This window comes from Octodon degus, unplaced genomic scaffold, assembly GCF_000260255.1.
Source record: "Octodon degus isolate 3935 unplaced genomic scaffold, OctDeg1.0 scaffold00129, whole genome shotgun sequence".
NCBI classification, from domain to species: Eukaryota; Metazoa; Chordata; class Mammalia; order Rodentia; family Octodontidae; genus Octodon; species Octodon degus.
In genome coordinates this window covers 8,294,597-8,320,277 of record NW_004524705.1, presented here as the reverse complement: position 1 = coordinate 8,320,277, position 25,681 = coordinate 8,294,597, and the positions used below count along the sequence as shown (strand labels likewise).

At 34.7% G+C, this 25,681-nt stretch overlaps 1 protein-coding gene across 7 annotated transcripts in view; it reads left to right on the top strand.

Moving 5' to 3' along the window:
* Tmem161b (transmembrane protein 161B) overlaps positions 1–25,681 on the top strand; it is a 78,838-nt gene that overhangs the window by 20,429 nt on the left and 32,728 nt on the right. For 3 of the 7 annotated variants that reach the window (XM_004640942.3, XM_023700982.1, XM_023700985.1), the window contains 4 exons: positions 216–319; positions 11,773–11,856; positions 14,267–14,364; positions 17,465–17,621. In XM_004640942.3, the coding sequence (XP_004640999.1) occupies positions 216–319; positions 11,773–11,856; positions 14,267–14,364; positions 17,465–17,621 (443 nt within the window). Of the gene's footprint in view, positions 1–215; positions 320–9,161; positions 9,228–11,772; positions 11,857–14,266; positions 14,365–17,464; positions 17,622–25,681 lie in introns of those variants that run through there. The other 4 variants (XM_023700986.1, XM_023700984.1, XM_023700983.1 and 1 more) reach the window with 4 other exon arrangements.

Here is a 25,681-nt window from a genome sequence, read left to right as displayed (position 1 = left end):
GCCAAGAATTTAAAAATACACATACTACTTTTAAAGCTTACCAAGCTAGTACATTAAGTATGTAGTCTTGAGTATCTAAAAGCCAGAATAATGATGCATTTTAATAGGAAAGTTGTTTTAACTATAATTTTTCAAATGTACAAAATGTTTTCCAGCAGTGTTGCCAAATCCAGATTTATTCATTGTTAAATTTATTTGTTTGTGTTTTTACACAGGGTGTGATAGGTATACAGCTGGTCGTTACCATGGTGATGGCCAGTGTCATGCAGAAGATTATACCTCACTATTCTCTTGCTCGGTGGCTACTCTGTAATGGCAGGTAAGGCAAGGATAGGCTGATTGGGGCTGGCATCTTTGATCTCTAGTTTATGAGGCTGATTAAATTCCTAGAAGTGATAATTCCTGTTTTTTAAAAAATGATGAAGGAAGGTTAGGAGAAAATCTAGCTTTCTCATTTCTTTTATGTAATAGATTAGTAGTTTATCTTGTAGCATCAAGCTGATAGAGCTAGGAAGATTTCAGTTCCCCATCCCACCTCCCTGTGCTTTATTCTATCTATTGAGTGGCTGACCATTGAGAGTACCATATATTTTTGTAATTATCTTTAAAAATTGGTCAGTAAGAAGGTGTTAAATTAGAAATCAAAGTGTATTTTTTTGTAAAAGAACTCAAAGTATGACTTAATTCAGTTTATTATGAGGGGTAATTTTATTGCAAATAATTTTAAATTCTTTAATAAGGAAGGGATAAAGTTACGTTATAGGATTTTATCAGTTGTACTGTAAACTCACTATTCCTACTCCTTTTACAAAAGACCCAAGTTTCCTTGTTGAAATATGTACAATAAAGTAATAAAATCAAAGAAGTTAAATGGAAGGTCGTTCCTTTTATATATATGTAGTTAGAAGCAAAAAAAAATTCTGCACACAGAAGTACATATCACAATCTTTTGTGATTATGAAAGGTAAGTGATAAATTTAGTATCACCACTACTTCAATTATTCATTCCCAATACATGTCCAAATTCAGTTACTGTTTTATGTGTCCATTTTCTTTTTAGACCTTTTGAAGATAGAAAATAATGAGTAACTTTCCTGTTTGTGAGCTCATGCATAAGCTCACAAGTATGAATAATCCTTTAATTCAGGAGCATTCCATCCACAAAGCTTAAATTTCCTTCTGAGAATTTATTTTCCATTTTTAATTATTTATGTTCTGTGTGCTTTGTACTTTTTTATGTTAATGTTAAAGTATAGAAAAATATTCAAATTGCTTTAAAATTTTTTTAAATGTTGTAGTATACACATTATGTATGTGTATGTAATGAATGTGAGAACAGCAGTTTACAAAGTGTGTATTTTTTTAGCAAAATGAGTAGTGATTAACATTTTGGTGAGGTCAAAAGCCTGTGCCACCAATTTATAAGTGAAAATCAGTCATATATAACTAGAGTTTTACTATGTAGGCTTAATATGTCCTGTGTAATCTTATTAAGTTTCATATTTTTCTTAGTGTAAAGCCACTTTCTGTAAATCATGAGAGGGTATCAGTTGTACAAATTAATCTTAAATAAAAGAATTCCAAGTTTGTAAAGTGTATTAAATTCCCTAAGGTAGCTTAATTTCACCTAAAAATTACACATTTCTAAAGTCTATACCTGGGCCAGGGAGATACCTCAGTGGCATCAGCACCTGCCTGGCAAGTGCAAGATCCCAAGTTAGATTCCCAGTACCACAAAAAATACATACATACATACATACATACATACATACACACATACATACATACAGTCTACGCTTACGGTCCCATAACCCCTCTAGATATCTTTGGCTGTAGAGGCCTTAGCAGTCTTGTCCATTTATTTCTATAAAACCTGTATTCACTAGTAAAACACTAAAACTTTAGAGCTCAGATATCTGATTATTTTAGCCAGAGGTGGTGGCACATAACCTGTAATCCTAGCACGGTGTCCTCACAGAGGAAGAAAGTTTACCGATTCAGTCCCAGATTGGGCGTTGTAGCAGTTTAGCAAGAATCATATATCAAAATAAAAAATTAAAAAGGGCCAAGAATGCAGCTCAGTGCAAAGGCCATAGGTTTATTCCCCACTACTGCAGTTAAAAAAAGTGTCTTTGCTAATATTGGAATGATGTATTACATTGAAAAGCTTTGATATGTTGACAAGAATGTATCATAAAAAATATATAGTTTGAAGGATAGAGAGTTTTGTTGTTACTTTTTCTCTGTTAAATATTTAGCCTAGAATAATGGAAATCTAATGTCTAGCTAAGATTTGAGATTATGATTATTATCATGGGGAAGTTCTTTATAGGTAGAAATCTATTAAATTTAGTATATACAAGACTTTAAAAAGCGGTTATAGATATCTTTATAGAAATTATCAGGCTTCTTACATAGATAAGGAGTTGATTTTCTTTTTTTTTTTAAATTTTTATTCATTTTAAGGAGACAAAGTAGCAATGAAACAGTTTCAAAACAGGTTAGTAGGTCAGTTATAATAATTAATACATTGCAGGAGTTGATTCTTTCTGTATGATCTTTTGTGAAGATACCCTTCATGTTAATTAATGCTGGCTTTAATGCCAAATAAAATTCCATGGATATCAAAATACAGTTTCTGTTAAACTTTTTTGTTGCAGTTTCATTTCCTTAGTTTTGTTTTGTGTTTCTTCAGTGTTAGTCCTAGAGTTTCAACATCATGAAAACCACAACTAAGTTGAGTAAGAGCGTGATTTCACTTTTACCCTGTGATATGAAATACTATTTTCATTTTGAAAAAAAATCTAAAATCCCTTCCCAGTTGCTTATGTAAAAATACTATTGATTATAAATAACAGTTTACATTTTAAACCATCTGAACAGTTGAAAAAAAGAGAGACTGAGGACATACGTGAGAGGATGTAACATGCTTAAAAGGATTATGCTGTTGATACTGCTTTCCTTAGTTGTACATTTTACTTGTTCTTAAAAATACCATATAGTCCTAGTTTAATTCCATTAATACCACCTTTGTAGTTGTATAAAATATTATATTGATGGAACTTTTTGAAATCTTGACATCTCATTTGAACCTGTACATTGTAGGAGAGGAACTACATTGGACTGTGTTATGACCTCCAAAATCTCAGGGTCTCAAAAAGTTTGTCACTTTCTTCAGCCAAGAATCAGGCTCAAAGGGGGAATCAGTGGTGGCTTGGGCAGCTCTCCAGATGGCTCAGCAGCTAGGCAGAGTTATGAGGACTATTTCTTTAGTAGCAAAGTGTTGGAAGTAGCCTTCCCTTGTACCTTACATTTCCTGTATCTTTCCAGCGTTGTGTTAGCTCCCTTCATCCCAAAAAGGGTGAGTGTGTAGAGCACAGTGAGATATTTTGAGAGAACACATGAACATAACGCTTATTCCACTATATTGCTATACTTTTTCTGTTTTATTGTTAATGCTGTTGTCTTACTGTGCCTAATTTATAAAATAAACTCTATCAATAAGTATATTTGCTTAGGAATAAACATAGTATATGTAGGGATGGTTTGAAGTTTCAGGCACCCACAGGGAAGAGATGTTGAAGAACTTATCCCTTGAAGATAAGGGGGAGATGACTTTGTCATTTGATTTACAGTGGCTCATCTAGTCTGCGTCTTGTCCTGGAACTGTCACATTTGAACAGCATTTTCAGTTTGATAGGGGAGACAAGTGAAACTTTTCTGCAACCATTGTCACTTTTGTTGGCAGTTTACAGAGTATTTTTTAAAAATTATTTCTACCATTTTTTCCCCGCTATACATTACCTTTTAGAATATATCCTATGGATTGTAATGATTTCTCATCACTTACTATATTCTTACAGTTAGTCAGTGGCTATCACCCCAGCTTTTAGTCTAATGAAATTCAAAGTTATATCAGTTTGATTTTGATTACCAAAAACATAGTATAAAGTTTAAGAAAAATATTATCATCCAATCTACACGCCTTATTTCACCATTTCAAATTAAATTTATTTCCACGTTTCTAAATTAAAATATTTTGTATTCTATTTTTTTAAAATAGAAATTGAGTATCCTTAATTCAAAAATCCAAAATCCTAATGTAATCCTAATTTTAGAGCACTGATATGATGCTACCATTGGAAAATTGTACACCTGACCTCATGTGGCAGGTCACAGCCAAAAAGCAGGTATTTAAAAATATGGTATAAGATTACCTTTAGGCTACGCATGTGTGAGTGTTGCAATAAGGCTTGGCTTCCATCTCCAAGATACCTCATTATGTATATGCAAATATTCCAAAATCTGAACTCTGAAACTCATCTGGCCCCAAGCATTTCAGATGAGAGATACTGAACTTATGCTATAGAAAGTGTTATTAGTTCTCCCTTTTCTACCCTCCTTTTTGTGATTATCAGACTTAAGGAAGGGATTCCTAAGAATTTGAGGAATACTGTCTCTTGCCTATAACCAGTAAAGCGTCTTATTGACCTAGAAAAACTCAACTGTGATGAGCCTGATGCTTTCAAACAATTTCTCCCTCCCTCATCAAGAGGACGAAAAATCCTAAGAAGTTATTTTCTTTATGTGTTTAGTGTGAAGTGCTTCCCCTCATATAAGGAACAGTTGTCCTGGGAGTTTCTCCTAAAACACTGTGTTCTTTATGATGTCCAGCATACCACTGATTAGTAGTTGAAATATTCTTTACTTTCTATTGTAATTAAAGTTACTTTTTGTTTTGAAGTTTGCTGGGCCCCTCATTTCATGGAGAGGTAAGTGATAGGTAATATTCTTCGTACATTTGAATAGTGGGTTCTGCATGAGGAATAGGCTATTGCTTTTTTCCCCTTGCTTTCTGATTTCCTAATTGTTTAGCTCAAACCTTATGTATTGTTCTCTACCCCTTTATCTCCATAATCTTTCTCTTTTTGATCTGTGATTTCCTTTTATATGTTCCATCATCATGTATATTTTGGCCAGTTTTACCTTGTCCCATATGGGATAGAGAGGCTGTCGTAACTCTTTCGTATTAAATCCCTCTGATCCTTCTTGCCTGTTCTAGTTTGCATGTTGCCTAATCTAATGATCTGCAAGTTCCCTTTGGTGAGAGAAACCTGCTATTCAAATGCACAGTAGGTGTACCCTGCAACCTAAGGGAAAGGTTTAAACCTTCAGCTGTTGCCCTTATGAAATGCTTAAGTCCTTGCCCTCCTTGCCTTAGTGACTTTAACTGCCAGTTCTAGAATGTTCATGATACCCTATTAAGATGCGTAATAAATAACAGTAGAATGTTTTTATAAAACAGATAATGTTTCAGCTACTTGTGCTGATAGATTGACTAGGTTTTAAATAGTGTTTGTTGTTTTTTTTCTTGTTTGATTCCTTACCTCTCCCCACTTGTCAAAATATAGGGAGAATAGAAACTAAAATTGCTTTTAGTTACTACCCTATTAGCCCATTCAGGCTGCTGTCAGAGCATTGAGGGAGTAGTTGTAAAGAGTCGGAAGGAAATTGACTTCTCTTAGCTCTCAAGGCCGGAAATGCACCATCAGGATGCAGATTTGATCTACTCTTGATGAGAGGCCTCTTCCAGCATTGTGCACTGCCAACTTGTTTTCTAAGTGAATTTATTTTTAACTTATATGTAAGTATTTTATGGTAGTGGGATAACATTGTGTTTCTCCACAACTGCTTGTGTATCCTTCCAGTAGAGAGCAGGCCAGTTTTCTGGCCTCTTTTAATTTAAAAGGATCCTGAGCCCATTCCTGAAGGTACCACCTGTGTAGCATAACTACCTCCCAAAGGCCCTGCCTCCAGAATTTGTCACATTAGGATTGGGTTTCAACGTGAGAATTTGGGGTGACGCAAACAGTTCAAAACTGTGGCTTTGCTATGTATATCCTATAAGAGTTTTGTATGACTGTTTATATGTTAAAGCTGATTTCTTTTAACTTGGTCTATCAGTATTATGCTTTTGTATATTAGTTCATGTTCAGGTTTCCATTTAAAATTTCTAACGTGTTTTTTTGTGAATGACATTGCTGCTTAGAATGCTAAACTGCGTCAGTATCTTCTATATGTTACTTTTTTCTGAACAAAATTATATAATGGTCTGATACTATTTTATGGGAGTGTTTTACAAAGAGATGATCTTTGAAAAGTTATTGCAATAATTTAGTGAAGTATAATACCAGATTAACTTCATTATCTGAGATGCTTCTGACATTCAAATGGAATCTGAGGAAAAAAAGCCACTGTGTAGCCAAGATAAATGACATAACCTACATTGAAATTAATACATTAAATTTAATATAAGCAGCTCAGTGTTTTATTAATGCTTTTAATTTTTAAGAAGTTTATTTTTTTCCTATTTCCACACCAGCACATGTGTGCAAAGCAGGTAGACTGCAAACTGATTATACAGTAAAAACAAGAAACGGTGGGCTGCATTCCCAAATACTCATGTTTATATGTTGTTGTAATTCCTTACTTTCTTTTCATCTTTTCTCCTTTTGATTATAATTTTGTATCATGTTCTTTTAACATATGTAAGTGCATTTTTATGCCACATTCTTTTTGCTTAACATATTAACACCACTTTTTTTTTCTCTAATTGTATTTTTGTAGCCATTATTAAAAGCTATGTGGACTCTAGTAAGTGTACCTATCTGCCAAACTCATTAGAAAGGCATACTACAAAAAGAAAAGAAAAGAAAAGAAAAGAAAAGAAAAGAAAAGAAAAGAAAAAAGGTATAGAGCAGCAAGTGCAAAACTGGTCATTGTGCTGAAAGAGATGCATCAATTAACATTAAGGAAAAGACTAAAATTTGAGAGCAGAATGCAGCGCATGGTAAATGGGCATCTTAGAGCACAGATCAAAATGTGTGTGCAGGCTCAGGAGATAGTTCATCGGCCTGAGTACCTGCCTGGTAAGCACAAGATCCTGAGTTTGACCCCTAGTACCAAAAAAAAAAAGACCTTGTGTGTGCAGCAGGGAAGAGAATCGTGGGGACGTACTTTGCTCTTGCATCACGACTCTGACCTCAGAGGAACACTCTATGCTGTCTGGCGGCTTTTATGTCAGCCGCAGTCAGACTACTTCAACCAGAAAACTTCTTCAGACTATGAGCTGCCTGCTCTAAGCTCCTGAAAACAGAGCGCTCTCTCGCATCAGCACACTCCCCAGCCACAACCCTAGTGACTTGTGCAACTTCTTTATGTTTACTTCTTACATTCTCCTGTATTTTCAGTTTTGCCTGTGGAAGAAGTGTTCTGTCTGTCAGGCTCTGGACCCATTTCATTGAAACTGTCACTCAGGTGTAGCTGCTTTGGCCACTTATGTCTTCTTTGTCAACAGTTGCTCCATTTCTCCTGGGTAATTTCTAAGGATTTTGTTGTGGTTTGTTTGCTTTAGTTTTTTGGTAGTCTCTCACTAAGAGGAACAACAACAACAGAAAGAGTCACCATCTTGCCTGCCTCCTTAGTTTTTGACCACTTCTCTATTTCTGTTCGTCAAATTTGTTACCTGAGTTATCAGTACTTCTACATTAACTATTTAGCTTTTTTCCATCTCTTTATGTGATTTTTATTAATTTCTTTATATTTAAATATGACAGCTGTATGGTGTCTCCAGATCAACTTTGAGCTCTGGCTTCTAGTATATAGTTGCCCTCTTGACTCTTCATTTGATATCTTGTAGGCCCTTAGAACTCAGCATGTTTCAAGTTATAATTTCTTCTCTGTCACGTATTAAAATGCTATATTGCCATCTTCTATAAGTCAGAAATGTAGAAAACATTCTTTATTTCTTATTCACTTCCTTAAGTCCATCAGTAAGACCTGGTGATTTGCTATCTAGAATACATATTCTGCTATTCTTTTTGGCTTTCCTCTGGTTCACAGAGCAGCAAAAGAGATCTTAAAATGTAAATTGAAGTATTTTCTCCCTCTGCTTTGGGACTGTGTTAACATGAGATCTAAACTTCATACTATGACTTGTGAGGCTGTGCATGATCTGTTCCCTTCCTGTGTCTTTAGTTTTCTTCCTGCATTTCTTCTTGCAGCTGCTGCCTGAATGGCTTTTCAGAATCTCCAGTATTACATGTACTTTCATGCCTCTGTGCTTTTCCCTGCCTGGAATGTTCTTCCATTTTTCTTACCCTTTAGGTTGCTGGTTAAATGTTTCAGAAATTTTCTTCACTTGATATGTAAGGCCTGTCTCTTATGTTCTTACCACTTGTTTGATTCTTTCATGTGATGTCACAATTTGTAATTTGTTTTTCATCGTTTCTAATTGATTAAGTTCTACTCTGACCGGAATACAGGCATCAAAAAGTCATGGGCTCCGGCTTTGTTGGACATAATATGTCACTGTTGCCTAGAAGAGATCCTGCTGTAGAGTGAGCTTCCCCTAAGTTGCTGGTGATAAATGGAGGGGTAGATGAGTAATAGACCAGAAGTGTCCCTGAAAGCATCTAGCATCCTTAGATTTTACCTTTGAAAAAATAATCAAAGATGACCTTGAATTACTCAATAAGAATTACAATAAGTAATCTATTTTGAAAAATGAAATTATAAAAATAAATTAAACTTGATTATAAAGAAAATGGTTCTTAGAAAATATGACTCTTACAATATTTTGTCACTCATGTAATTTAAGTTTTCCTATAGTAAGCATTTTTCACTGACTGTATCTCACAGCTAGATAGCTAATTTTAGGATTTGTAAATGAGTTATTAATTGTTCTTTTGAATGTTGTACACTCATTGGCATATATGGATTATGCACTTGTAGTTTGCCCACTTGAAAAAAAAGTTTTGCTCATCAAATCTCAATACTTGGTTAGAGCTTTTTTGGTTATTCATTCAGACTGGTGAAAAATGGACCCTACTACATGTGTGTTCTCAGCTGAGCCCTAACAAGGCAACTAAGTCTTGCTTCATGTCTCATGTTGTAGACAGTTGTTTCCATTTAGGGCTATATTTTTCATATTTTTGTTTTTTCATGGTTGATTATGCTATTCAGAATGGCCCCCAAGTATATGGCTAAAAATAGATATTATATAAATCATCTTTAAACTGAAACATCACGATTATTTATTGAGCAGTTGATGAAAATGTTGTGATCACAGGCTCTCAGGAACCTAACCCTGTATTTCCCCTAGGAGCAATGGTTCAGTGTTCGCGGCGATTATAGAACGTAACTACCGCGAATTACGAGAATGGACTGTAAGTTAAAATTCTGGATTTCAGTGGAAATTTTAGGAAGTGCCTCCACAGCTCTTCATTGTAATTTAGGGAATTTTGATTGGGGTGTGTGTTTTAAAACTGTTAAAGTAGGAGAGAACTAAATTCTCTTGGTTCACCGATCCTTTTTGAGCACTTACTATATGCCAGTAACTAGTATTGAAATAACAACAACTAAGTCATAAGATCCTCATTTTAAGTTAGGGTAAAATTCCATTGCAGCTCAGCTGACCTAACACCAACTGGAACTGCATAAACTATGATTCATTTCTAATACTACCGTGAGTTAGTGTAGACTCCATAGCTAAGAGTCAGAGTCCTCCACGTTGCTGCTTGAGACACCAGCTAGAAGTTGTTAGAGCATACAGCCCTCTTAAACTTCCTGCTGTCTAGCTACAAATCTGGGAATTCCCATGATCCTTCAGGTTCAGTAATTTCCTAGAACAAGTCCAGAACTTGGGAAGCTGCTGTGCTTGTGACTGGACTTTAATTATATTGGATGCTCCTGAGGTGAGATCTGTGAAGGAGCCCAAAATTTCTGTGTCCTCTAACTATGGATCCAGAAAATGTCACCCTTTGGGCACATTAGTGTGATAACCAACTATGAAGTAGTTCTGAGTTTCAGTGTCCAAATTTTTAAAGAAATTTTGGTCATAAGTATGATTTTACATAAATTGATTGAAATTGCTGAGCTCAGTCTCCTTTTTACCTGGTGTCACTAGAGATTAGGTAGCTCAGAGTCCTAAGCTTCCAGTCCCATGCTTGGAGTTTCTGGTGCCCAGACCCCACTGTGGAGTACATAGGGGCCTTTCTGGGTTTACCTTATTAGTGTCACAAGGATACCTCTATCTCTTGAGATATTCCAGGGATTTTTGATAATTTGTGCTAGAAATCAAAGATGATGCATTCTTAGCTCTGTGGGAGACTGCCTTACAACCCATAGGAGATAAATTTAGAGTTGGAAGCTGTAGGTGTTTATAAGCAGAGAAAAAAATTATAAAAGATTTAAATATCATTTGATGAAAATAGACTTCTTTTCAGTGGGAAATGGTTGGAGATGAATCAGGAGGAGTAGCTGTGGTCATTAAGGCTATGAATCTGGGGACCACAAGCCATGGACACATTTGGACCTCATAATGTGTGTTGGAGAGCAGACAGAATAGTATAGTGAATTCCTATGTAGTCGCTACACTTAATAGCTGGTGGTCAGACTTGTTTTATCTGTATTCCCATTTGTGTCCTCCCACATACACTAATTTTTTTGTAGCGAATTCCAGTTACCTTAGTGTTTTAGTCATAGATATTTCAGCATATATCTCTCCTATATAAAAGCTTCAGAAATCACAACCCCTTTATGATAGCTCAGAAAACTAACAATTCTTAATACCACCAAATATCTGGTCATCCTAATTGCCAATTCTGTTTTGATTTTTAACATCAAATCATTTTATTATGCTTTAAGAAATTGGGGTATCTAATGTTAAAATTTGGATTTTTAGGATTAAAAAATGCATAGTATCAATACTAGGTCTGCCTTCCTTTGTTACAATAGGACCTTGGTCAAAGTTCTTAGCTGCTGTCTTACTCATTCTTTATCGCTGGGGTGGCTTAGGAAAAGATTCAAACAGGGCATACACTTTGATAGGATTTCTATAATGGAAAAAGTAACCAACCATGGGCTCAGAGTGGACCTGATTAGATGTGTGTGCAGGGACATCAGTTGGGTGTCTTGTGATGGAGTTGTAGAGGAAAGTACACTGTGAGAGGCTCTGAAGTCAGTGGTAAAACAGGTAGAGTGCAGAATAAAGAGCAGAGGAATCAAAGTGAAGGGAACATGTGGACAGGATAGACTACAGATAAGATCTGGGTGTCAAATTTAGGCAACAGGTAGATAGTGAGATCTCTGGGTAAGACAGGATATTCAGAATGAACTGATTGGTGCTTGGAGGAGATTGGTACATGGTTTGTTTGGTATTTTAACTGAGTAGCAGAGGTGAACATACCCAGTGATTTCTGGATTCCTAACTGAAAATATTTAGATACAGCCAAGAGTAAAAAGTTGTGTAACAGAACAAATTTCTGTAGTTCTTGTTCATATAACATTGACACATCATCACCCTAAATTTCAAAGACAAAGGAAATACTACCTGCCTGGGTGTATGCAAACAGCTTTTCTTTAGGAATCACTATCAGTTCCTTCAAATTAAAGCTAGGGAGTGTTGTGTTCCTACCCATTTGCCTCAGCATTCACTTCATGTACTTTTAATAATTTATTGTAGCTGTGAGAAATCTGTACCTAGAGCGCTGCAGGGCCTGGCATCTAGTAAGTGCTTGGTAAGTGTTTGCTGGATTTGAACATAAGCCCGTTTAAGGCTTAAGCAGTAGAATGTGGTTTAGATTACAGTTTTCATTTGACACATCCCTGCAGTGTCTTTGCAGATAGGAAACTCAGCAAATCTTTGGGTAATAAATGAATATTTCTGGTGATTTTAAGTATTTTATGTAAAAGTATTCTTTTTTCCCTTAGTTTGAGGTGGTATCAACATCCTACAGAGGAAGAATTAAGAATTCTTGCAGGGAAGCAGCAAAAAGGGAAAAGCAAAAAAGACAGGTAAGTCATACTGATGAGCTCGTAAAATGCTCAGCATTTAAATTTATGCAAATTATTTTAAGGTTTTAATTAAAAGAACATTTATCAGTTACACTGTAAGCAATTGATAAATTTGAGATCAAAACCCATGCAATCAAGTAAGTGGAAATTAGTAATATAAGTAGAAAATAATCATTATTTTACTAAAAAATGGTTAACTTTATTATTGTGCTTAAATTATAGGTGATTATCCTGTTATGGGAAATTCAGTTGGGGGTTGTCTGTAGAGTGAGCATGACCTATATCTACAACTCATTTACCCTACAACTCATTCCGAGTATTCATTGGTTTGAGTTCTATCAGGTTTTATTGCTACTTCCTCTGTTAACATATAGTGCAAGTTGATCTGGGTTTGTTGTTGTGTTTCAATCTCAGTTTCTTTATTTTTATCATAAAAGGCATGAGTAGTACAGATTGTGGGCCCCATTCAGTCTAGAACTGTCCAACCCCAGCCTGTGTGCTACGTCAGTGCTCTGCCCTGGAACTGTATCTCCAGCTCTTAGCTGTTGCATGGTTTTACCCACGTTTAAATTTATGAAGAGAACTGCTTACTGATCACCCTCACTTAATGGGCTGTAGTAGCTCATCTGTGAAGTGGAATACCGATCATAGTTTGGAAGAATTCTTTTAGCTTTAAAATTACACTTTTCTCTAACGTTCAATTTCAAGTGCGTGTTATTTATCTGTGGACAGGTTAGATTTTGCTTACCTGGGGATTCAGGGGGCCTTCGCAGGTCTTTTCTGACTCAAAAATTATGACTGTAATTCATGTATTATAAAAGGACAGTGAGAATAATTACTACATGTCTTATATGTATCATGAAAGTTATAATAACCTGGCTTAATAAGTTTAAAATTGCTAAAAAATTCTTTAAACATCAATGATTATTTGGCATGAAATTGGAAATTTGAAAAACTACCTTCTTTGACCTTATTACCATTTTCTTTTTCTTTTATCATTATATGCACCTTGAAGTTCATTGAAATACTACTTGTAACACTTTTTTAGTCCCATAATTAATTCTTAAATAATCTTGTCTAACATTCCATTTCCAGAGCTCTTTAATATACACTTTTGCTTAAACTACACAGTGACCCTTAGTGTTTAATTTACCCTTTGTGTTTTGTTGGTGGTGCTGTTTTCTTTCAGACAGGGTCTCACTTATGTAGTCCCAGCAGGCCTTGAGTTTACTCTGCTGCCCAGGCTGGCCTTAAACTCATGGTGATCCTCCTGCCTCAGCCTCCCAAGTGCTAGGCTGACAGGTCTAGAACACCATACCTGGCTTAATTTACATTTTACTAATGAGAAGCTGTTGAACAGAGATGTTAAATAAGTTGCCCAAATTCACATAGTTAAGGGCCAGACTTTTAAATCAGATTAGTTTTTAGTTTCTGCATTTATTTTCAACTGTTCCACCTCTAACTATTCATTACTATTATGTTCAGCACTTCCAGAATTTAGTTGTACAGCATAGTATTCATTTAATAGATATTTGAATTGGTTCCATTTGTATCTTATAACTGATAACTTATAATTAGTGTATTGTAATTAATACACTAATTTTAATATGTTGAATAGGCTTTGTATATAAAGATACATTAGTAATTCTTGTTCTAGTTAACAATAATGATTGATATAGTGGCATGAAATTTGTGCTGAGATTTTGCAGTTATTTTTACTTAAGAATAAATGAAGGCAGCCAGGGAGATGGCTCAGTAGAATAAGCGCTTGTGAGCAAGGGCCTGAGTTCAGTCTCTGGTCCCGCAAAAAGAAGAACAAATGAAGTCTTGTTTGCAGTTATTAAAGTGAATGTTGTTATAACTAAAGTTCATTATTTTCTATAGCTGTTTGTCTCTTAACAGCTGAGTTCAGCGGTGTGGTGGTACACCTGTTTGCCTCCCTGTGTGGTCGTTAAGGAGGACAGCGTCAAGTTGGCCTTTCGTATCTCGACTTGGCCCTCCGACCTAGTTACAGATCTGTTGTGTGTGTCTCTGTACACATGCATGTGTCATCAGGAAGGAATGCATTGTCTTGTCTTTATTTGATTTTCATTTCTGTTTTTGAAGAAAGAGATACTAGGTTGTCTTTAAATCTGTAAAAGAGACAGTAGGAAAAATTGCTGTGAAGTGTTACGATAGCAGCCAAGGTTTTATTGCTTTTCCAGGTCATCTGTGTATTTACATAATACTTTATTTCCACATTTTACAGTCCACTTTTGAAAGTATTCTTGAGTGTGTTACTCATTTTTGATAAAATATTAGAAATTATTTTCATTGTGAATTTAAAATCTCACTTGTGTTTAGTTTGATACAAGCACAAGAATAGCAGTGTAGGTAACTTGTTTTTGTGTCACTTGTCTGATTTTTATAGGAAATATAATGGTCACATTGAAAATAAACCTCTAACCATTCCAAAGGATATTGACCTTCATCTAGAAACAAAGTCCGTTACAGAAGTGGATACTTTAGGTAAGGGAAATATGGGTAAAATGATCAGTGAATCTCAGTTCGGTATTACAGTGGTAAAAGTCCTTCATTTTGTCTATTGTGGCTGAGGTTTTTTTTTTTAATGTTTTTCTAATCATTATTAAGTCCATTATGCCATGAAATCTGAGAACTTAGTTTCTCACAGTGACTTCATTTGAATTTCCTCTTCTGTTCACTTTTTCCCACTTTTCAGAAGAGGATAAAGCTTATCTAAGCTTGTTACAGTTTCTCTTTGCTAAATTGAGATCACAGTTTTGTAATCTTGAATTCTAATTTTTTTTTTTTTTTTGCTTCTTATTTTAGCCTACTTTTAAAATGTGGCTTGAAGCAAAGCATTTGTATATTTTTATTGAATTATCTATATTTTTAATAATTCAATTTTACTCTAACATTTGATAGAAAGCAAGAGTTTCAGAATGAAAATGGTAATAGGAATCAGAAAACTTAAGTAATTCACCTTTATCCTTCAAGTATCTCTGAGTAAATATTTTTTTTTTCTGAGTAAATAATTTCATCCAGTTTTTATATTTATATATAGCTGATTTTGAGTTTAAAATGAAATTTGTGTGAAACTGAACTGGAAAGAAGTGATAACTGTTTAAAACATTAGACTGTCAGACCTTGTTTCACATCTCAGTCCCTTGAGGAGCTCTAGGCACTCCTACAAGTGCCTCGCCCCTCCTTCGGAGAGTCGGTCAATCTGCCCCAGTTCTGGGTATTTGTACTTTCAGGAGTCCTCTGTGTGATCTGGAGTTTTGACTGTGTTTGAGAATGGTGGGTTACCTGTCAAGTAAAGAAATAAAATACTATATCCTTTGAAAATAATTTTAATCAAACTGTGTTATGTAATTTGTCCTTCCCTGAGACAAAAATCACATTATCCTCAGAAAATGTCAGATTATCTGGCTAGTGTCTCATATAGAATTATTTTGTGGTATAAAATGACTTCAAAATATTTGAGAGTTGAATATCACACACACACACACACACACACACACACACACACACACATGGAAAAGGTGTTGTAAAACTCCAAAGTGGCATTGCAGAATAGTATAAATCAGTCTAGTATGATTTAAACTTTTAAGACTTTGTACCTTCTTTTTCCTTTTACTCTTCTTCATGAAACAGAACATTTAAAAACATTGGGACTTTTAGTTGTTGTATTTGTTTAACTATCTTACATTGTGCTTACTTAAATAAAATTATTTCCAGAAATGGACAAATACAAGAATGCAACACATTCTCCCTAATATGAGCATAATTTTTTTTTATTTTTGCTAATAGTCCTTATAAATATCAACTATTTTAGTGATACCTTAAAATTATCAGACATTGTTTTAACTATTTGTTTTCACTCATTGTTACAGTTCTGTGTTAGGTAATTTTTTACCATTTTCACTCATTAGAATTAACTAACTTGGTTGGGTTTATATGCTAAATGAGACAGCCAGTCAGTGAGGGCTAAACTATTATAATGAGCCTAGAAAACTGAAATTAGGCAACTGTACCTTATGCCCATTGTTACTTAGTTCACTTGCTTAATTTTGAGAATAGTTGCAAATGGTATTAGCCTGAAAACTGGTTACTTGGTGTCAAGAACATCCCTAACAACTGTTTACAGGTTACTTAATATCAAGAATAGTCCAGAATATTACCTGGAACAGCAGGGATATTTTTATTTATGTTTATGCAATCATATATGAATGTATGCTGTGTGTGTATGTTTAGGCCAAAGTTTTTCTGTCTGAACTTGGTTTGATTCCAATATTTATTAAAAGTCACATATATAGTTATTTATTATTGAATAAAAAAGTTTTGTTATTAAATTGATAAATAATATAGTACTTGGATTAAATGTATATCCAAGAATACATGTAATTTGTGCTTTGGCTAAATGTGTTACAATCAGAATAACTATTGTGAAAGTCTGTCAGTTGGTATTCACTGTCTGTGGTATGAGGTTAACCTGAAACTTCAGCCACCTGACTGTTCACTACGTGTTCTTTGACACAATCCTGTATAAGTGCGGACAAGCATGGAGAATTGGAATTCCAACTTAATTATTGTTAGTAAAAATTAAAAGCTGTTAAATGAGACAGTATTTGTCTCCTTGCTGTCTTTCCACCACTTCAAAACAGTGTATTTGGTTAGTTTGTTTTGATATTTTTAATAAGTCTTGCTTTGAGTCATGTTTTATTTTTATAATACTTTTTATGTAAGGGTATTGTATTGTCAGTTATAATTGCATTACATTTTCCAAGGAAAAGCTTTCCAAAGCAGTGTAGGTTATTTTATTGTATGTCAGTAAATACTTACGAATTGATGGTTACATATGATTTACTTCTGTTTGTAGATGGCCTTTGAAAAAATAGGGGTGACACTTCAGCTTGTATTCCAGTGGAAGTAAAGCAGGATCTCTGTACCTTATAATAAGTTTAAATCAAGGGTGATACAAAGAATAATGGATTATATTTACTTTCAGAGAATATTAATTTTAATGTACACTCTGAAGGTTTGAACTGTTGAAGGGCTATACTTTTGTGTAAAATCAACAAATCTTTTATCTACTTTTCTTACAGAGCAGAAGAGAATGAAAAGTGTATTTGTTTCCATTTATTTTCATCTGCAGAAACTTACAAAACTTACTAGTTCTCTATTGGTATGATTAATTACTGCAACACAAGGTTTAGTTCTCTTCACAGGAATGAACAGTACAAGTAAATCTTTTTTCTAGACCAAGTTGTATTAATTGAAGTTAAGATAACATAGCTATAACCTCAAGGAGAAAATGTTTGACTTATAGTTTCTTTAAAAAGTAGCACATTAATGAAGAAAAAGCCATTTGTAGTGTTGCTTTAACAATAACTAATTTTTGGTAATCATTTCAAGTTTAATTGTTTAATTTATGAGCTATTCTAATTTAATTTTGGATGCCATCATTCTGAATCTCTCCTGAATTTTTATATTCTTGTAAATGCAAATCTTATGTTGGAAATAAAATGTAACATACTTAAAAGTTAATTATAGCTTTTAAGTTGTGAAAATTTAAGTGAAACTTTTTTTAAATTTTATTTTTCAGTGTTGCATTACTTTCCGGAGTACCAGTGGCTGGTGGATTTTACAGTGGCTGCTACGGTGGTATATCTAGTAACTGAAGTCTATTATAATTTTGTGAAGCCTACACAGGAAATGAATATCAGCTTAGTTTGGTGTCTGCTCGTTTTGTCTTTTGCAATGTATCCTTCAAACATCATTAGTATTAATTTATTTTGCCTTTGTAACTAATACCTACCATTAGATCTCATCTCAGATTTTGAAAAAAAAAAAATTAGATCATAAGGGAACTTTTCTTCATTGAATTCTTTATGTAATTAAAGAATATTTCAACATAATAGGGATAAAGAGCTTAAAAAGTATTTTGAAGGAACACCACCACCTCACCTTTCCTGTCTTACTCAAGCCTAATGTTACTGTGCTAGCCATTTTCACTTTTTTTAAAAAAGGATGTGGTTAGGGGAAGGGGGGGATAGCTCAGCTGCATAAGCGCCTGGCTGGCAAGTGCAGTGTCACAAGTTTGATCCCTGGTACTGGAAAACAAAAAAGATGTGGTGGGTTTTTTCTTTTAATGTTTTTTTGTTCCCCCAAACGTTTAACTATTGTATGATATAGTGTTTTGTTGTTAAATATTGTACCATTCTCCTCCTTGCTTTTCTTCCTTTCCATTGTCTCAAAATAGAAATAGGTTATTAAATTTGTAATCAGTTATACTTGTTATGCATACAAAATATTACTTACAGCTAAATAGAATGGCATTTTATTACTTCCTTTGAAAATTTTCAAATTTTTGTTGTATAAGAATAAACTTCCCCAGAATTATTGGTATATCAGTTCATATTCTTCCTAAGAATTTCTAATTCCAGAGTGTCTTTCTGGATCCCAGGAACTCTTGTTCTGGTTTATTCTAGTTTTGTCAGAGAGCATTTTCTTGTAGTGTTCTTAGAAAAGATAGCTGTTTTTGAAGTATGGCATGCCTGAAATTATCTTTACTTTTCTCATAATTGCTTGATAATTTGGCTCAGTAGAAAATTTGAAGAAAGAAATAATTTTCTTCAGAATTCTGGAACCTTGAGTTGGATGCCTTTCACGCCTCTTGTTTTGCTCCTCTTCTGCCTCCCACACTGCTGCCGGAAGTGTTTCCTCTCTGTCCTTTGGGGTTTTTGCACTGTTTGTATCGTTTCCTTTAGATCTAGCAACTCAGCTCTTGGACTTCTGGGAGATAATTATTTATACCCATTGAAGATCTGTTTGCATCCTTGTTCTGGGAATTTGTGCATCTGGAAACGCATGTTCTTGAATTCTAAAAAATTTTCTTTTCTTTTCTTTTTTTTTTTTTTTTTTTTGCGGGGGATTGAACTCAGGCCCTTGTGCTTGCCAGGGAAGCGCTTATTCCACTGAGCCATCTCCCCAGCCCTAGAAAATTTTCTTGAATGATGATTTTATTGTTTTATTGGTCATTCTTCTTTAAGAATGCTTGAAGTTCAGATATTGATTTTCATAGAATGGTTTTCAAGGGCATCATTTTTTTACATATATATGTTCATTATATACTTTTATTTTTCTGAGATTTTAATAGTCTCAAGACTATTATTAGTGACTTTGTTTTGAATTTCTCCTATAGTTTTAACTTTTCTGAGTTTTTAATTTTCTCCTTAATGAAACCCTGTTTTGATTACATTATCTTCTCATTAATACTTTATATTAATGGTAGATTTCATTGATGTTTTTGCCAGACATTTTTGTGTTCTAAGTTGCTTTTGTTTAGTCCAGCTATTCTCTTTAATGTTAATGGCTTTTCTAAGAGCTTTAGTGTGTAAGATTGCCTGTCTGTATACAAGGTATCATTGGACAGTAATAGGGGTTGATTTCAGGGAACTCCTAGCCACATCCTCAGCTTTTTTTATTTTATTAAGATTTTGTTAATGTTACATTTTCATAGTATTTTAGTGTCACAAGGTATGTAGTAGCTTTTCATTCCTAAGGATGGATAGATTCATTGATTTTTGTGATGGAGTTTTATTATATTCCCCCAGCAGGACTTGAACTTATCTTTTTCCATTTCTTAGAGTTCTGGGTAACTTGGATTAAGGGGTATGCCTCTATGCCCAGCAGATATTAATGTATTTTAAGTTTTAATTTACATCTTACATAATTTATTTCTTAGCCTCTTTTTGCTTTAATCATAATGAGAAATTGTTCTCAAAGCTCTTACTGTCCTTGTGTACCTTTTGTTGCTCAAGAAAGCACTAAAAAATTGGAAATTTGATAGAACTGTCTGGAGTTTGTCAGTTACTGAGCCTGTCTGCCTGATTGAATGGGGACCTGGCAGCATCCTGGGGGATCATGTCCATGTCTCTACGTTGTTGGGCTGTCATTTTGTCCAGAGAGAAATTATCTGTACTTTTCATTGTAGAATATAACAGGTACTGTTATGGAAACTGGTCCAGGCAAGAAGCTAAGAATCTCAGTATTCATTGTTCAGATACTTATGTTTTCAGCTCTTTATTGTCCCCCTAATTTCTGCACAGTACTCACAGTCAACTTTATCTAGTTTACTAACTTAATAAGAAATAGTCCTTAACATTCTTCCAGAGTTGCTGTAGGGCCACTGTGCGGTCTATGAGATTATGAAAAGCAGATCTGGGAAGTCTTACCACTGACACAGACTTCAAACTCCTGCTTGCATCCATTCTAGATCCTCTGTACTTAGAGGTGCCTGGTATCTCCAGTTCTTGACTCTTCCAATGCTTCTGATGAATGAATTCTTTCTTACACTGTTTGTCTCCTTGTAATCCAGCATGGTAGAGAAAGCTGAACCCTGAGTCAGCTATTGCTTGTCTGTCCACTTTCTATCTTCTAAAACTTTATTTTTTGAAAGGTTTTATTTTTTTATTTTAATTTTTTCTCTGTTTGTTTGTTTGTTTGTTTGTTTGTTTTTTCTGGTACCAGGGATTGAACTCAGGACCTTGTGCTTGCCAGGCAGGTGCTTATGCTGCTGAGGTATATCCCCGGCTAAGCTTATTCTTTTTTTTTTTTTAATTAATTAATTGATTTTTTGTGGCTGGCTCAGCCCACCCTGGAGGCAGTGCTGATGCAGCATGTGGTGCCGGGGATTGAACCACGGTCCCTGCACATTTGCCTATCTAAGCTTGCCTAAGCAGGCACTTCAAATTATTTTAATTTTTTATTAATTTTAATGAGAAAAATATAGCAGTGAAATAGTTTAAAAACAGGTTAGTAGGACAGTTACAATAATTAATGCATTGCATATTGTCTTTGTACTAGAGGACAAGATGCAGACATGATGTCTAATCCAAACAATACTAGTACAAACCTTTCTTATTGAACTAAGAGAAAGTAGCTCTATATCTGACCTATTTTATATATATATATGTGTATATATATATATTTTTTCCACTATAAAATGGTCCTTTTTTATATCCCCCTTTTTTGTTTTGTTTTATTAGAGATGGGTATTCCATTGTTGTTAAAGAACCTGTATTTGGAGAAGTCTTTAAAGGACGTTTTCATAGTTGAAACCAGTCTAAAGATTGTAGGTACTTGAATTCAGCAAATTAACCCAATATAGTTTAGTACTCCATAATAGTGGGTTATCAGCAAAACTGGCAATTGTCAGAAGTTGTTGACTTAAGCCTTTCATAGCTCAGCATGTTAATATGGCATTACCTTTTATACCTCGTGGTTATACTTTACTGCTGGATAGTTAAGACCAAGTTAAAGCATGACCTGTATAATTAAAATTGTCTTTTGTATCTGACAAGGTCAGTCAAATCCCCTTGGGATTTACCTTGAAACCATGTACAGTAGTGTATAGATCTTTTGTCAGTCTCAGCTATCTGGATGAATTACGGCCATTGCTTGACCAATTTGCTGTCTGTGAAAGCCTGAGAGACCTTTTCCTCTCCAGATGACTCTCCTTAGACAAACTATACATTGTCGATTACTTTCCTCTGTGGTCCCATAATGTCCTTGATCAGAAAATTTGAGACACCACTGAGTTACAGGATGTCACAGAACAGGTTCCCTTTTATGTCCTGAGTCCTCACTGACCATAAAGGGCTGGGCCAAAATATTGGCTATCCTTATAGCCACTCTTTTTCTCTGATTTTTGGTCTGCAAACTTTAGTTGTTAAATATCCAGAAGAGAAGCTTAATGATATTAAGGCTGTTGAGCTTAACAATCACTATCTTTCTGAATAGCAAATGCCTTAGACATAACATGGAACAGTTATTTTCCAACAACCATGGATAGTCTAAACTTTAACTCCTTGTAGAATGTGAAAAAAAAAAAAACACACACATTTTTACTCAGAAATTTAGAAATCAGACTATATAAAACATTGTAGCAGGACAATCCACTGACATTTTCTTTTTTCTCTCTTGTTTTCTTTATTACTTTTTTTTAACAAGCATTTACTTTAAAGAGCATATAACAATAATTGATATGCTATTAGAAGCAGTACACGTTTAGAAGACCAAAATGATAGGTATTTCAAGCATAGATTTAGTATTACACATTGCTATCGGTGTAGTTGTTTACTTCACAGATATGAGCATAAATAGTCAGGGTAAGAATTCTGCCCATTAACTTCTATTTTGAAAACCCTGATGATGAGTAGAACAAGCGCTTGCAGGCAAGTGCAAGGGTCTGAGTCCAATCCCCAGTTCTGCCAAAAAAAACAAAAACAAAAACTTGAAGGCGATTTTGAGGACCATTGCCTTAAACATCTTGTTTATATAAAGGTATGGTTTTGCCCCTGCTATATTTCCCAACTTTTCCACTTTCTCTTCATTATATAATCCTTAAGTTCTCTCTTTCCTTTTAACTGTGCTAAAACTTTGAATGTTTGTTTCTTCTTTTGAATTCTTACACTAGGGAGACAACGCAATATTTACACATGTGGGTCTCGTTTATTTCACTTGTGAGTATATCTTCAAGTTGCATCCACTTATATATGAAGGCTTCGAGTGTATTTTTCTTTATAGCTGAGTAATACTCCATTGTATAAAAACACCACATCTTTTTCAACCATTCCTCCTGGTGTTGAGGTTGTTTCCAAGATTTGGCTATCACAAATGGTGCTGCTATCAACGTAGGCACACATATATCATTGTGATACAGTGTTTTTAGTTCTTTTGAGGATATTCCCAGAAGGGGAATAGCTGGATTGATGTGGAACATTTTTTCATGTATTTATTTGCTTCTTGTATTTCTTCCTCTGAGAAGTGTGTGCTCATCTCAGATGCCCATTTTTGGATTGGGTTTTTGAATTTTGGGGCCCTAATGTTTTTAGTTCTTGATAAATTCTAGAGAGAAGACCTTTGTCTGAGTGCTTATTAGTTAAGAATTTTTCCAGATTTGTGGTTGTCTTTTAATTCTGTTGGTAATTTCTTTTGATGTGCAAAAACTTCTCATCAAGAGAAGCTCCCAGTTTTAATTCTTTCAAGTATTTCCTGTGCAGTTTGATTTTTGTTTATGAACTGTTTGCCTATCCCTATGTCTTCAAGATTTCCGCCTACTTTTATTTCTCTCTCATGTCTAATGGCTCTAGCTAATGATTCCAGAACAGGAGATTTAGTGTTTCTGTTTTAATGTTTAGATCTTTAATCCATTTTGACTTTAGTTTAGTGCATCGTAATAGACCTGGGTGAAGTTTTAGTTTTTAGCATGTAGAGAGCCAGTTTTTCCAGTACCATTTGTTAAAGAGGCTATCTTTCTTACAGTAAGCATGTTTGGCCCCATTGTCAAAGATAAGGTGACTCTGTGTTTGTGGTTGCTTCTGCATCTTCTAATCTATTCCATTGATCCTCAGGTCTGTATTTTTACCAATACCATGCTGTTTTTATCACAGTAGCTTTGTAGTATAATTTCAAGTGAGGAATTGTAACTCCTGCCTTGCCTTTATTGCCCAGGTTTGCCTTTGCTATTCTAAGTCTTTTCTAGTTCCAAATAAATATTAGGAATGATTTCTCTAGGTCTGTGAGGTATGTTGGTGGTAGTTTGATAGAGATTGCATTAAATCTATATAACAATTTTGAGAGTATGGCCATCTTCACAATGTTGGTTCTTCCTATCCAGAGGCATGAAATATCTTTCCATTTTCTTAAGTCCTCTATGATCTCATTTTTCAGAGTACTATAATTTTCCTTGAAAAGATCTTTGACTTCTTTAGTTAGATTAATTCCAAGGTATTTCATTTTCCGCGTTGCTGTTGTAAAAGTTATTATTTCTCTAATTTCCCTCTCAGTGTGTTTGTTATCTGTGTAGGGGAATGGTATTGACTTTTGGATATTGATTTTGTGTCCTGCTATGCTACTGAATTTGAATATTAATTCTAGTAGCTTCTTGGTGGAGTTTTTTGGGTCTTCCAAGTACAGTATCATGTCATCTGCAAATAATGATAGTCTAACTTCTTTACCTGTTTTTCCTTTTATTTCTCTCTCGTGTCTAATGGCTCTAGCTAATGATTCCAGAACTATATTGAATAGCAGTGGTGATAGAGGACATCCTTGTCTTATACCAGATCTGAGAGTAAAAGATTTCAGTTTTTCCCCATTTACAATTATGTTAGCAGTTGGATTGTCATAAATGGCTTTTATGAGATTGAGGTAGACAACATCTATTCTAATTTTCTGTAGGGTTTTGAACATGAATGAGTGTTAGACTTTGTCAAAAGCCTTTTCTGCATTGATTGAGATGATCATGTGGTTTTTGGATTTGGCTGTATTGGTATAGTATATTACATTTATAATTTTGCGTGTATTGAACCATCCTTGCATCCCTGGAATGAATCCTGCCTGGTCATGGTGTATAGTCTTCATGATTTACCATATTCTAGTTACTAGGATTTTTTTTTTAATGATTTTTGCATCTATGTTTATGAGGGAGATTGGCCTTTAGTTTTCTTTTTTAGTTGCATCTTTCTCTCGTTTTGGTATCTGTATAGTACTTGCCTCCAGGAATCACTTTGGGAGAAACGTTTTCTTTTCAGTTTCATTGAAGAGTTTGAGGACTGTTGGGATTATATCTTCCATAATTTCTTGTAGAATTCAGCTGTGAATCCATTAGGACCTGGACTTTTCTTGGTCGATGTGTTTTTTATTACATTTTGAATTTCTTTTTTTCTTTGTTTGTTTTTTTGTTTTTCAGCAGAACTGGAGATTGAACTCAGGCCCTTGCACTCACTAGGCAAGCCCTTACTCTCTGAGCTATCTCCCCGGCCCAACATTTTGAATTTCTTTTTTATTTTTTTATTTTTTTAATTGAGAAATAAATATGAATGAGAGAGTTTCACAGCTGATTAATAGGACAGTTTTGATAATCAATACACTCACTGTACATTGTCATTTTCTTAGTGGTTATCCATAGTACAAAAAGCAGACAGGATATTCTGTCCAAACACTGTTAGTACACCTCTTTCTTCTCATTGAATTAAGCGAAAGTAGCTGTAAATTTATCCTATTTTGTATATATAAATACAAAATGATCTTTCCTTTGTACTTTTTTTTTTTTTTTTTTCCTGTCAGAGGTGAATATTCTATTGGCATCTAAATACTACAGGTGTTTGAATTCAACTAAACAATCGAACACTGTGTAGCAGTCTATAATATTAGTGGGTTATCCTCAAAAGTTACTGACTTGAGCCTTTTACAGCTCATCGTATTAATGTGGATTTACTTTACATACCTCATTTTTATACTTTTCTGCTGGATGGTTAAGACCAAGATATAGCAAGACCTATATACCAAGAAATGTAACTTTTCTATCTGATAAGGTGAGCCAAGTACTCTCAGGATTTATCCTTTAGCCCTGTGGCAGGTTAATAATTAGCTTCTCTTCTGGAGGGTTAACAACCTAAGTTAACAAATCAAAATTGGAGAAAAGGAAGGGCTGCATGGTTAGTGAACATTCTGGAGAAGTTTTGAATAGACAGTTCGTGAACTTGTCACAACACCCACAGAGGTGAGGAATCACTTCTGTAAAATATGTGAGTAGCAAGGAGCCTTGGTGAAGAAGCCAGCTATTCAAACACCTTCAAAGAGAAACTGAGGACAAGAGAGGAGATACGATTTGCCTGGGGTCACAAAGCAAGGCACTGCAAGGCCGCAGCTTCAGCCAGCTTGCCTCCTCACCTGGCCTCTCCTCCTCTGAGCCTATCAGTTACTGGCTAGTTACACTGGTCTTCAGGTCCTCACAAGCAAGGATGCTTCATGGTGC